Here is a 12364-nt window from a genome sequence, read left to right on the forward strand (position 1 = left end):
CATCCCTTGTTGAAGGGTTCAAGCCCAAAACATTGGTTATGTATCTTTAACTTTGCTCTATAAAGGACCTGCTGAGCTTCTTCCCCATTGTGTTTTTACTTTTTAATTCAGTCAGGTCATGACGGTAAGTGGGCTCAGCTCCAATGACAGAAGAATTTCTTTGGCCAGAGTGGTGAACCTCTGGAATTTGCTACCATGGGAGGCTGTGGAGGCCAGGTCGTTGGGTCTAAGATTGATTGGTATCTGCATAGTGAGGGTGTCAAGGGATATGGGGAGAAGGCAGGGGAGTGGGGCTGAGTGGGAGAACGGATCAGCTTATGAATGGCGCAGTGGGCTCGATGGGACGAATGGACAATCTAACAGCCCTTTCAGCCCACAGGCCCTTGCTGCCCAATTAACAGCTACAACCCCAAATGAGTTTTAAAGGGTGGATGGAAACCAGAGCACCTGGAGGAGACTCACGCAGACACAAGGAGAACGTACAAACTCCTGACAGACTGTGGTGGATTCGAATTCCGGTCGCTGGCACTGTAAAGGCATTGCACTAACCATTACGCCCCAATCTATTATCATTGCTCCTATATCTTTGGGACCTACAGCCTTACCTCTAACCCATAACCTTTATTCCACTATCAAAATTAAATCAAACTGCGTCTTAAATACACTGAATGAGACAGCATTAGTGTATTTAATGGGGCAGAGAATTCCAAAGATTCGCTTCACTCTGGGAGAAGCAGTTCTTCCTCAATTCTCTGAAATGTACTCCCTGCAGATCTTGGGTCTGCATCCCCTAATTGTGTGCAGTTGCTTGTAGACCACTGGCCAAGGTACTGAGGTCCTGTGACGGAAAGATCTTTAATTCCCCACTTAAAGAGTTGGGCCCAAAGAAATAGAAGCAATGCTGCTCTGTCCCTGAACTCCACAAGCCCAATTACTAGAGTGTATCCAAGGTGTAGAAGCCTGAAAACCAATATCATCATGGTTCAAGAAAGGGTTTTTTAACCCCCCAGCAGCAACCAGGCTCTTGAACCTCCTATTACAACCTTAATCATAAACTGTCTGACACCACAAGGCCACTTTTTTTTGTTGTCTTACATAATGGTAACTGAATATTTTGTATTTATTGTATTCGACTGTGGTTTTTAAAAATTTCACTAAGGACTTGCTTGGCTGCGGCCAGGAAGAATTGTGGTGCATATTTTGCACCCGATTTGAGCGGCAACTGGTTGACGAGGCCGTTAGCACAACGCCAATGACCGGGGTTCAAATCTGTAAGGAGCTTATACGATCCCCCCCCACCCCATCTGCGTGGTTTTCCCCCAAGGGCTCCGGCTTCCTCCCACCCTCCAAAACATGGTCAGTTGTATGGCACAGGCTCGAGGGCTGGAAGGGCCCGTGCGTGACCAAGCTGTTTTAAAAAAAAATGCATATTGTGCAACTTGTACGACAATAGACACATGTTTATTATCGTTGCATCTGGAGTGAGGACCCCGTGACTCGGAGACTTGAGTGGAAGCAACCGAGCCAATCTAACACTCACTTGGCCTTTTGAGTATGCATGTAGTGATTTGCTCCTTGTTAAAGAGATTTGAAAATGTAATTTTGCTCTGGCTGGGGCACTTCTGCGGTGATTGGTACAGAGATTAAATGCAGAGCTCTGGAGCAGGGACAGCTGTCAACCAGAGCAGCGGGCACAGCCGCAGGGCCAGCTAGTTTGGCATCTACTGTCGCAGCGATTATCTGAGGTGACAACCTCCCCCCACAGGTCCCGGAGCGGAAGGCTTGCACTGAGCCAAAGTGCTTCCTGCTTTTTGGGACAAAAGAAAAGGTTCTGTTTAAAAAAGAAATTGGTTGCCTGAAATAAATGGCAGTTCGCACTTGAGTTGCTGGGGTTTCATTGGGCCAGCAAGTCATTCTTACGACCAAGGCAGGTGGCTCTTTTCCTCCCTCCATTGTGCTTTCTGGCTGGCTGCTTCTGAACTTGGGCAAAAACACAGAGCTGTGTGGAAGTTGTGCCACCAATTCAGGGAATTACACAGGGAGCGTAGGGAGGGCTTGGAATCCAAGCCAAGTCCTTGGCAACCAGCATAAATTGAAGGATTGTAGTCTGAGTCCTGGGATCGTGCGCCATAACAAATCCTGTGGCTACATATCAGATCCTTGAATGGTTTGGAAAACCTTAGATGATTTGGAGTGCTTGGGTTTATGGTGATACGACCCCTACCCTACTGCAGGGGACGATCTCAGTACCTGCAGAAGGACCACCTGGGAGCTGACTCCACCTGGCCAGCTGTCAATCAGCCGACCAGAAAATAAGCCTGAGCCGGCCCCTCCTGAGCCAGTCACTCGGAAGCCCCCACAGCTGAAACTGGTGTGTACAGACTTTTAGCAGAATAAAGCCTGTAGTACACAGTCTTTTATGCTTTGTGTCTGCTTGCTGCTACCACAGTGCGTCACACGGAGTGTGCCGTGAAAGTTCATGCCAAATTTTAGGGATTCCCCATCAAGGCCTGGGACAGCTTACCAGTTGTGGTTCTCAACCTTTTTCAGTCTAAGGCCCACCTGCATTTCGGCCTAACATGCCATGGCCCACTCGTGGCAATGACGGAGCAATAGTTTCAAGTCAAAGGCAGCTCTGAAAGAAACACGTCTTTATCTAATTTAAAGTATTTTCTTTAACATTTTCAAAGACCCACATGAAGACACATTGCGGCCCACCATCGGGCCATGGCCCACTGGTTGAGAGAACAGGCCTAACCTGGTAGGCTTAAATGCGGAAAACTGCAGATGCTAGGGCCTGGTGCAATATATTGGAGGCTCTCAGCAAGTCTTGCAAGATTCATAGATAATCAGTGTTTTGGACCTGGGCCCTTCCTGAGTATGTCTAATCATGGAACATTACATAATTACAGAACTAGGAGCAGGAGTAGGGCATCTGGCCCGGCAAGCATAGAACAGGCCTTTCGACTACAATGGATGTGCTTACCTATATAAACCTTCTCCACAACTTTCACTATTTTTCTTACATCCATGTGCCATTCGAAGAATATTTTAAATGTCTCTATTGCACTTCATCTCTCCTCTCTCACCTTAACCATTCCTATGGCGGGGAGTCTGGAACCAGACGGCACAGCCTCAGAATACAAAAACATCCCTTTAGAACAGAGGGGAGGAGAATTTATTTATCTTCAGGGTGGTGAATCCCTTGGAATTCAATGTCGTGGACAGCTGTGGAGGGCAAGTCAGTGGGGATATTTAAGATGAAGGTAGATACATTCTTGATCAGGAAGGGAATCCAGGGTTATAAGGAGAAGGCAGGAGAATGGGATTGAAAAGGAGAGTAAGTCAGCCGTGATGGAATGGTGGGGTCGAATGGTCTCATGCTGCTCCTGTGTCTTATGGTCCTCGGGTTAACAACTTCCCCTCTCTGAGCTAACCACTCTCTCCATTGAAATGGTTAGAGCTGGAGGATCACTGATGGGTTGGCAGGGATGTCCCACACTCATGGACTTAGTGATGAAAGGGGGGGGTGCGATTGGGGGTGGGGGTCCATATTGAGGTTTGCACCAGGCCTCTGTGTGCGACCTACAGGTGTTTGTGACTAGTTTGGTTCAACAGCAGGAGTTTGCCATCTGAATCCACATCTCCTCTTGCTTAAACAAAGAGCCTCTCAATGATGGAAATGGTTGTTAACAGGAAATGCCAGAACCTATTTAAAATTCAGTCTCCGCATAAGACTTGCTAAACAAGAGAGGAGACCATGGGATTACAGAAGAGGTACCTGCATGGATTGAATATTTGATGATTGGCAGGGGAGTGGGAATAAAGGGGGCCTTTTCTGGTTGGCTGCCAGTGACGAGTGGCGGTCCACATGTGTGTAATTGATAATGGGATTGATGGCTTTGTCATCACATATGCAGATGCTATGGAGATAGGTGAAGGGGTGGGTACACTCACTCCTACACACACACACACTCACACACACACACTTCTCCTTTACACTCACCTTCTACACACAGACACATACACGCCTCCCCTACATACACTCGCCCCTACACACACACACGCCCCTACACATACACACCTCCCCTACACACACATGCCCCTACACATAGGCCTCCCCTACACACACACCTACTCACACACTCACTCCTATGCACACACACCCCTACACAAATATACCCTACACACACAGACCCTACACACACACACACACACACACACACACACACACGCACACACACGCACACACACACACACACGCACAATTTCTGCCTCACCTGAGCAACAGCACATGCTTATAACTAATTCCCATGATACATCCTCCACTGAAGGTCTTTAAAAGATGAGACATGTTTCTTTTATATAAAAAAGAGGGCCACTGTGCAGGTTGATAGGCCCACAGTAGGCTGGGATTCATTATTCAAGGGACTAAGTTGAGGAGCCCTGAGGAAATGTTGCAGCTCTATAAGACTCTGGTCAGACCACACTTAAAATATTGTATTTAAATCTGGTCACCTCATTATAGGAAACATGTGAAGGCTTTGGAGAAGGATAAGAGATTTACCAGGATGTGGCCTGGAATGGAAAATAAGTCTTGTGAGGCAAGATTCTCAGAGCTGATATTTCTCTTTGGAGGGAAGAAGTATGAGAGGTGGATTAATATCCACCAGATTCTAAGAGGCATATATAGGGTGGACAGCCAGCAACTGTTTCCCTGGGCAGGAATAGCAAACACCAGAGAACATCTGTACAAAGTTAAGGGAAGGGAGTTTAGGGGAGACATCAGGGGTATGTTTTTACACAGAGAGTTGTGGGTGACTGAAATGCCTTGCCAGGGGTGGTGGTGGAGGCTAAAACATTTGGGGCATTTAAGAGACTCAAGGCCCTTTCATGTCAGGCTTCCACCTGGAGGCTGGCTACAAGTGCCCTACAAGGCTGTTCCTGTTTCGCATTCATGTCGAGCAGCACCTCATAGCACCCTCCAGAGCCGACGGAGGTGTGGAAATTGGTGCCGTAGCGCATCGCCACCTGTCATAAATACGTGGCAGAGCAATGGCCATCTTCCCTACCCATAATTGCCCATGCAGCTGGAACCACTCTCTCTTTCCCAGAACAGTTCCAGCTGCATGGGGGATTATGGGTAGGGAAGACGGCCATCGTACTGCCGTGTTTTGAGCCGCAGGCGAGTGGCCCCGAAGGCCAAAGCGGCCCGGTGAGGTGCCGGAGCAGCTGGCAGGGCTGTCACAGCCCGCACTGGCCGCCCCTGCTTGATGGCCCCCACCAACCACCTCTGCCCTGATGGCTCCTGCCAGCTACCCCTGCCCCGGCCCTACCTTGAGGGAGTCATGGAGGGGGAGAGGCGAGTGGGGAGATGGGTCGCGGGTTGAGGAATTAGGGGATATGGGGAGAAGGCAGGTAGGTGGAGTTAGGTCATAAATTAGATCAGCCACGATCGTATTGAATGGCGGAGCAGGCTCGATGGGCCATTTTTGGCCTACTCCTGTTCCTACTTCCTATGTTCCTATCACCCCGCATTTAACCAGACACTTACAGTGGCTGTACATTCATGTGAGACAACAGAATTCAGCGCTCCACCAATTATCCTTCCCTGAGAGGGATTGCAGTCAGCGCCTTGGAGCCGGCCACCATATAACCACATAACAGTTTATGGCATGGAAACAGGCCATCTTGGCCCTTTAAGTCCATGCCGGTTCACTCAAACAACTCCACTAGATCTCCCCACCTATTCTCCGCCCATACCCTCCAACCCCCTCCTATCCAGCCTCCTCTCAAGTGAAAGAATTGACTCTGCCTCAACTATTTCCCCCGGAAGATTATTCCATTCAGCCACCCCTCTCTGAGTGAAGAAGTATCCTCTAATGTTTCTCCTAAAGTTTTGCCCCCTTACCCACAACTTGTGTCCTCTTGTTTCAACCTCCCCTGCTCTCAGGGGAAAGAATCTACTTGTATCTAGTCTATCTATTCCCTTCATAATTTTAAACACCTCTATCAAATCCTCTCTCAACTGCCTGCGTTCCAGTGAATAAAGTCCTAACCTCTTCAATCTTTCTCTGTACTCTAGGTATTTTAAGCCAGGCAACATCCTGGTAAATCTTCTCTGTACCCTCTCCACCTTATCTGTATCCTTCCTATAATTTAGAGACCAGAACTGAACACAATACTCCAAACCTGGCCTCACCAATGCCTTAAACAGTTGCCACGCGCATTAATGGAGTTAAGTCTCCCGACGAAAGGGCAGAGAATCTCCACCTTTACAGTCAGGCTCTTTCACTGCATGAAAGGGCCTTTAGGCACAAGGAAGAACAAAAATAGAGGGTTACAGGGTAGAGAGGGTTTCATTTTGTATTTTGGTAGGTATATATGGGCTGGCTCAACATTGTGGGCTGAAAGGCCTATACTGAGGCGTAATGTTCTGTATTTTACATTCAGTCACCGTGAAAACATGTACAATAAATGATATGAGAATCGAGAGTTTAAGTCCCCAGAAAAGGTTTGGATGAGGAGTGGATGGACAGGTGTTTTAATAATTATGAAAGGGTTTCATGTGGGAGACAAAGTGATTTATAGGGAACCGAAACAAGGGGCATCAATAAATCCTGCAGGGAATTCAGGGCAAAATCCTGCAGGGAATCCTGCTGGGCATTCAGGGCAAAATCTTGTCAGGCATTTAGGGTAAAATCCTGCAGCAAACTGAGGACAAAAGGGTAGACAGCAAGGTCCTTTTACTCAAGGTGAGAGTAGTAAATACTAGAGGAAAGGTGAGGGGATGAAAGTTTAGGGGTGACATCAGGGGTAATGTTTTTTTTTTAACAGAGAGTGGTGGGTGTCTGGAAAGCATTGCTGGGTGGTGGTGGTGGAGGCTGGTACCATGGGGACATTGAAAAGACTCGTGGATTGCCACGTGCTTGCAAGAAAAATGGAGGGTTACGGGTGTGAGGTAGGGAAGGTTGACGTAGGTCAGCACGACATCGGGAGCTGACAGGCTGTAATGTTCTCTCAAAGCAGTACTGAAAAGCTCAACCACAGGCCAAAATGACTCCTGACATCTCCTATCATGACGTACTTTTTCATAGCAACTCCAGCTTCCCAGTTAGCCTTGAGCCACTCCTCTGTGCCCACCATCCACAATGCTCTTCCCTGGCCCTAAAATAACTGTATGCCAAGGACACCCATGTTAGACAATGGTTCACAGTCAAAAGCTCTGCCATCGTCTCAAACCTTAGTATCTAGCCTTCAGTCGTGTGCCCCCCGCCCCCCGCAATTGGATCATTGACTTCTATTTAACAACCACGGTCAGTGAAGAAGGGAAGCAACCCTTCCACAATCGCACTCAATACTGGCGCTCCTAAAGGATGTGTACCCAGCCACTGAAAGTACTCCCTCTGCACCCATGACTGTGAGGCCAAACCGTTCCAACTTTATCATCAAATCTGTCAACGATACTACAAATAATGACAAGACAGAATACAGGAGAGAGAATGAAAGCTTGGTGGCACTGGTGCCAAGATAACAACCTCTCTCTCAGTGCCAATAAGATGAAGGAGATGATCACTGGCTTCAGAAGAGGGGGCAGAGTCCACACCCGTGGCCACATGAATGTCACTGAGTGGGAGAAAATAGGTAGCTTCAAATCCTTTAGAATAAGTATCCTGCTTCAACCAAACGGAATTCTTCTGGTTGCCTCATATTAAATTTAGACATATAGCACGGTAACAGGCCATTTCAGCCCATGAGTCCAATCTGCCTAATTTACACCCAATTAACCTACAACCCCTGGTGCATTTTGAACCGTAGGAGGAAACCGGAACCTCTGGGGAAAACCCACGCAGACTTGGGGAAAATGTACAAACTCCTTACAGACACCGCGAGATTCGAACCCCGGTCCTAATCGCTGGCACTGTAAAGGCTTTGCACTAACTGTGCTGCCCATTACAGGAAGGATGTAGATGCCTTGGAGAGGAGATTTACCAGCATATTGCCTGGATTGGAGGGCATGTCACACAAAGCAAGGTTGACAGAACTAGGCCTTTTCTTTTTGGAGTGACTTAATGGAGGTATATAAGGTATATAAGGCTATGAGTGTCACTAGCAAATACCAAAGGACATCTGTTTAACATGAATGGAGGAAAGTTTAGGAGAGACGTCAGGCGTAAGTTTTTTTAGCACAATTTTGAGTTGTGGTGCCTGGAATGCATTGCCAGGCATGGTGGTGGAGGCTGGTACAATAGGGACATTCCAAAAACTCTTAGGTACACGATGTAAGGAAAATAGAGGTTATGGGTGTGAGGTAGGGAAGGATTAGATTGTTGTGAAGTCAGTTCGCATGGGTCAGCACAACATTTTAGGCTGAAGGGCCTGGACTATGTTAGAATGTTCTATAAAACTGCGCTCAATATTCTGGCTGTGGTCTAAAAAGAGCCACAGAACTCGTCAGCACAGAAACAGGCCAGCCCTTCATTCAATCTAGACTGTGCCGAACTATTATGTGCCCAGCCCCATCGACCTGCACCCGGACCACAGCCCTCCATATACCCCTCCCATCCATGTACCTATCCAGATGTTTCTTAAATGTCAAAATTGAGCCTGCATTTACCACTTCAGCTGGCAGCTCGTCCCACACTCTGTGCTTGAAGAACTTCCCCCTAATGTTTTCTTTAAATGTTTCTCCTAGCGCCCTTACCCCAGGCACCTTGGGGTTTTTTTAAAACCTCATCCAACCTCAATGGATTTACTCTATCTGTACCCATCATACCCAAGAGCAACACGATTGGCGGGGTGGTTACCGTGATGCACTAACAGCGCCAACAATCAGGACCAGGGTTTGAATCCCGCGCTGTCTGTAAGGAGTTTGCCCGTTCTCCCAGGTCTGCATGGATTTTCCCTGGGGTCTCCGGTTTCCTCCCACCATTCAAAACATACCGGGGATTGAAGGTCAATTAGGTGTAAATTGGGCGGCACGGGCTCGTGGGCCGATATGGCCTGTTACCATGCTATATGTCTAAATTTAAACAATTGAACATCTGTAACATAACCCATCACCTTCCATAATTATCTTTAATGTTAATAGTCGGGCTGAATGACCCGCATGTGAGCGGGGAAGTCACACAGCGTGTGCACCTTGGGGAAGGTCGGTATCACCGCGGGAAGTGAGAGGGGGACCACCACTGCTCTTCGAGCCTTACCACCAGGTTTCCAATCACCATGACCAGCATGAAGACGAGTATGCACAGGGGCTGCCCGGCCACCTCCATGCAGTCCCACATGGTCTCGATCCATTCTCCGCACAGAACCCGAAAGACGATGAGGAAGGAGTGGAAGAAGTCGTGCATGTGCCATCGTGGCAGTTGGCATTCCCTCGAGCTCTTGCAGAAGCTGTCGTTGTAGTTCTTGCCGAAGAGTTGCATGCCGACCACCGCGAAGATGAAGACGATGATGGCCAGGACAAGGGTCAGATTCCCCAGGGCTCCCATTGAGTTGGCAATGATTTTGATGAGCGTGTTGAGGGTGGGCCACGATTTGGCCAGTTTGAAGACTCGGAGCTGCAGGACACAAAGAGCAGTGAGGCAAGGTCCTACGGGAGTTAACTAGTCAGCACATAACGATAACAGAATGAGCAGGAGAAAATTAAACAGGGCAACAGATTATTATTCAAGATTACAGTGTACTGTTGTACAGAGACCCCTGGGAGAGCAGCGCACAAACGTGCTGGAGAAACAGTAGGTCACGCACCATCTGGGGGGAGTAAAATTTCTGCCCGGGGTCCTCCGTCAGGTATGTATAAATCTCGTAAAGGCTGGTTTGCAGGTGTGACAGGTTATCAAGAAGGCAAATTGGATGTTGTCCTTCGTTGCTGGAGCGATTGAATTTAAGAGCCGGGAGGTTCTACTACAAAGTGAAGGGTTAGAAAGTTCAGGGGAGATGTCTGCCTTTTGCACAGAGAGTTGTGGGTGCCTGGAATGCTTTGCCAGGTGTGGTGGTGGAGGCTGGAATAGTAGGAGCATTTAAGGTACTATTAGACAGGCACATGGTTGAAAGAAAAGTAGAGGGTTACAAGGTAAGGAAGGGTTTAAAGTTTGGATAGGAATATCTATGGGTCGACACAACATTGAGGGGTGAAGGGCCTGTACGGTGTTGTTGTGGACAGGGGTAGTGATGAGGCCACACTGGGAGGATTGTGTACAGTTCTGGTCTCCTTTCTTATAAAAAGGCTCACCGGGAGATGAGCGGGTTAAGCTGTGAGTAGAGATTGAGTCACTTGGGACACTATTTGCTGTAGTTTAGAGAAACGGAGAGGCAATCTTACAGAGAGATAAAAATTACAAAGAGAACGAATAAAATAGAAGCAGCAAAGTTGATTCTACCTTGGTGAGACTAGAACTCGCGGACATAGTCTCAGGGTTCAGGGAGATGGAGATGAGGAGGTAATGCTTCTCTCAGAGAGTGGAATTCTTTGCCCAGGGAAGCAGTGGGGGCTGCTTTATTAAATATATTGAAGACACAATTTCATAGATGTTTGCAGAGTAGGGGAATTAAGGGTAATTTGAAAAGGTAGGTAAATGGCGCTGGGTCCACGGCCACGATCTTGGTCAAGGTGGAGTAGACTTGATGGGCTAGATGTTCCTGCCCCTATTTCATGTGTTCTTATGAGCAATGAAGCAAAGAATTATTTAATATTTTCTTTCTGTTGCACTTAAATCTCTTGACTCTGCAATACATTGCCAGTGAATGACTGATGGTATGAAGTCTATCATCAAATCTACAGAGAAGAACATTGCACTGTGGCCTCCTGGCTGTGGGGTTGGAAGGCAAAAGCTCGAAGTAACCTCTAAAGAAGTGTGATAATCAAATGGTCGTCACCCCACTAGAATTAAGAAACCTGACCACTGATCCAGAGGCTTCCAGGAATTCAAGTCTGAAGCAAACTTGGACCAAGAACGAGTTGCTATCAGGAATACTGCCTGGAGATAAAATCCCCGCCTGGTTTATTCCGTCCTTCAAGGAAGGAGATCTGCCATTCACATCTGCTCTTGCGGGTGCAAATGGCAGGGCCTGTGCTACATGGAAAGGTTGAGCGGGCTAGGGCTTTACTTCTGGGGGAACAGGAGGATGATCTTACCGAGGCGTGCAAAATCATGAGAGGGAAAGATAGGTGGAAAGAGGAGGGGGATTGGTAAGCAGAGGACATAGATTTAAGGTGAGGTGGGAGAGCTGTGCTGTTGTTTTGACAAATCTTTGAGAGATTTAACAGATTCCTGAGGTTTACACAGTGGGGGGGGGGTGGGGGGTGGAGGGGCTGGGGTGGGGGGGAGGGGTGTGAAATGAACTGCCAGAGGTGCCATTGCAATATTTGAGAACTGTTTGGAAAGGATGGGTTTAAACATTTTCTTTCCACTCGCATTCCACCTTAAGTATTCTGTGATTAGTAAGGGATTACTTAAGGTGGGATGTGAGTGGGAAGGAAAGGTTGAGAACCTCTCCTCTGGACCCAATTGTTACTGAAATATTTGGCTTGAGAAAAATTGTCATTGGCCCATTTCCTTCGGAGTTCTGAGACCATGCACATAACGAGTCAATGAGGGACGATTAAAACAGTGGTTTTTAAAACCTTTTCTTTCCACCCATATCCCACCTTAAGCAATCCCTTACTAATCACAGAGCACCTGTGGCATAGGGATTACTTAAAGTGGGATGTGAATGGAAAGAAAAAGGATAGGAACCACTGGTTTAGAGGGATATAGGCCGAATGCAGGCATTTGTGTGGGTGGGACATTGTAGTTGGCATGGGCAAGTTGGGTTGAAGGACCAGTTCTACCCTGTATGACTCTAACATGTGAGTTGTGATGAAGGGTTATGACCTGGAACAGTGACAATGCCTTTCTCCACTCACAGATGCCACTTGACCTGCTGAACTCCTCCAGCAGGTTGTTTTATGTATCATGCCACCCCTCTCTTTGTTGGATAAGTCGCAGGATTAACACAGAAATGCCGGGGGAACTCAGCCGGGTCCATTGGAGGTAAAGATTCATAAATGGCGATTTGGGCCTGAACCCCACTTACAGGAGTTACAAAGCAGCCAAGCACACCCTCTTGATTCCCGGCTCCGATGCCCGGGGTCCCCATGAGCCAGTCTCCAGCGGCCCGCATACCTTGTGGGCACCCCCCCGACTGAAGATCGCCCGCACCCTGCGCAGGTCCCTTAGCCGCTGAGCCCCTTGCTGGTCCACCATCCTGCAGGGCCATCTCCTTCTGCCTCCCCTTCTCAACAGGGGGTGCTCTCCCCGTTATTGTTGCATCGCCGCTTCCCCGGAGTCTGCAACCCCTCGTGACCCGCTGCCGAGCA

The 12364-nt window shown here is 48.1% G+C and overlaps 1 protein-coding gene across 5 annotated transcripts in view; it reads right to left on the minus strand.

The window, feature by feature from the left end:
• Positions 1-12364, minus strand: part of LOC138751914 (sodium channel protein type 1 subunit alpha-like) — a 299966-nt gene that overhangs the window by 170996 nt on the left and 116606 nt on the right. For all 5 annotated transcript variants that reach the window (XM_069914861.1, XM_069914864.1, XM_069914862.1 and 2 more), the window contains exon 13: positions 9207-9563. In XM_069914861.1, coding sequence (XP_069770962.1) covers positions 9207-9563 — 357 coding nt within the window. The remainder of the gene's footprint in view (positions 1-9206; positions 9564-12364) is intronic.

This window comes from Narcine bancroftii, chromosome 1 (assembly GCF_036971445.1).
Source record: "Narcine bancroftii isolate sNarBan1 chromosome 1, sNarBan1.hap1, whole genome shotgun sequence".
Classification (NCBI taxonomy): Eukaryota; Metazoa; Chordata; class Chondrichthyes; order Torpediniformes; family Narcinidae; genus Narcine; species Narcine bancroftii.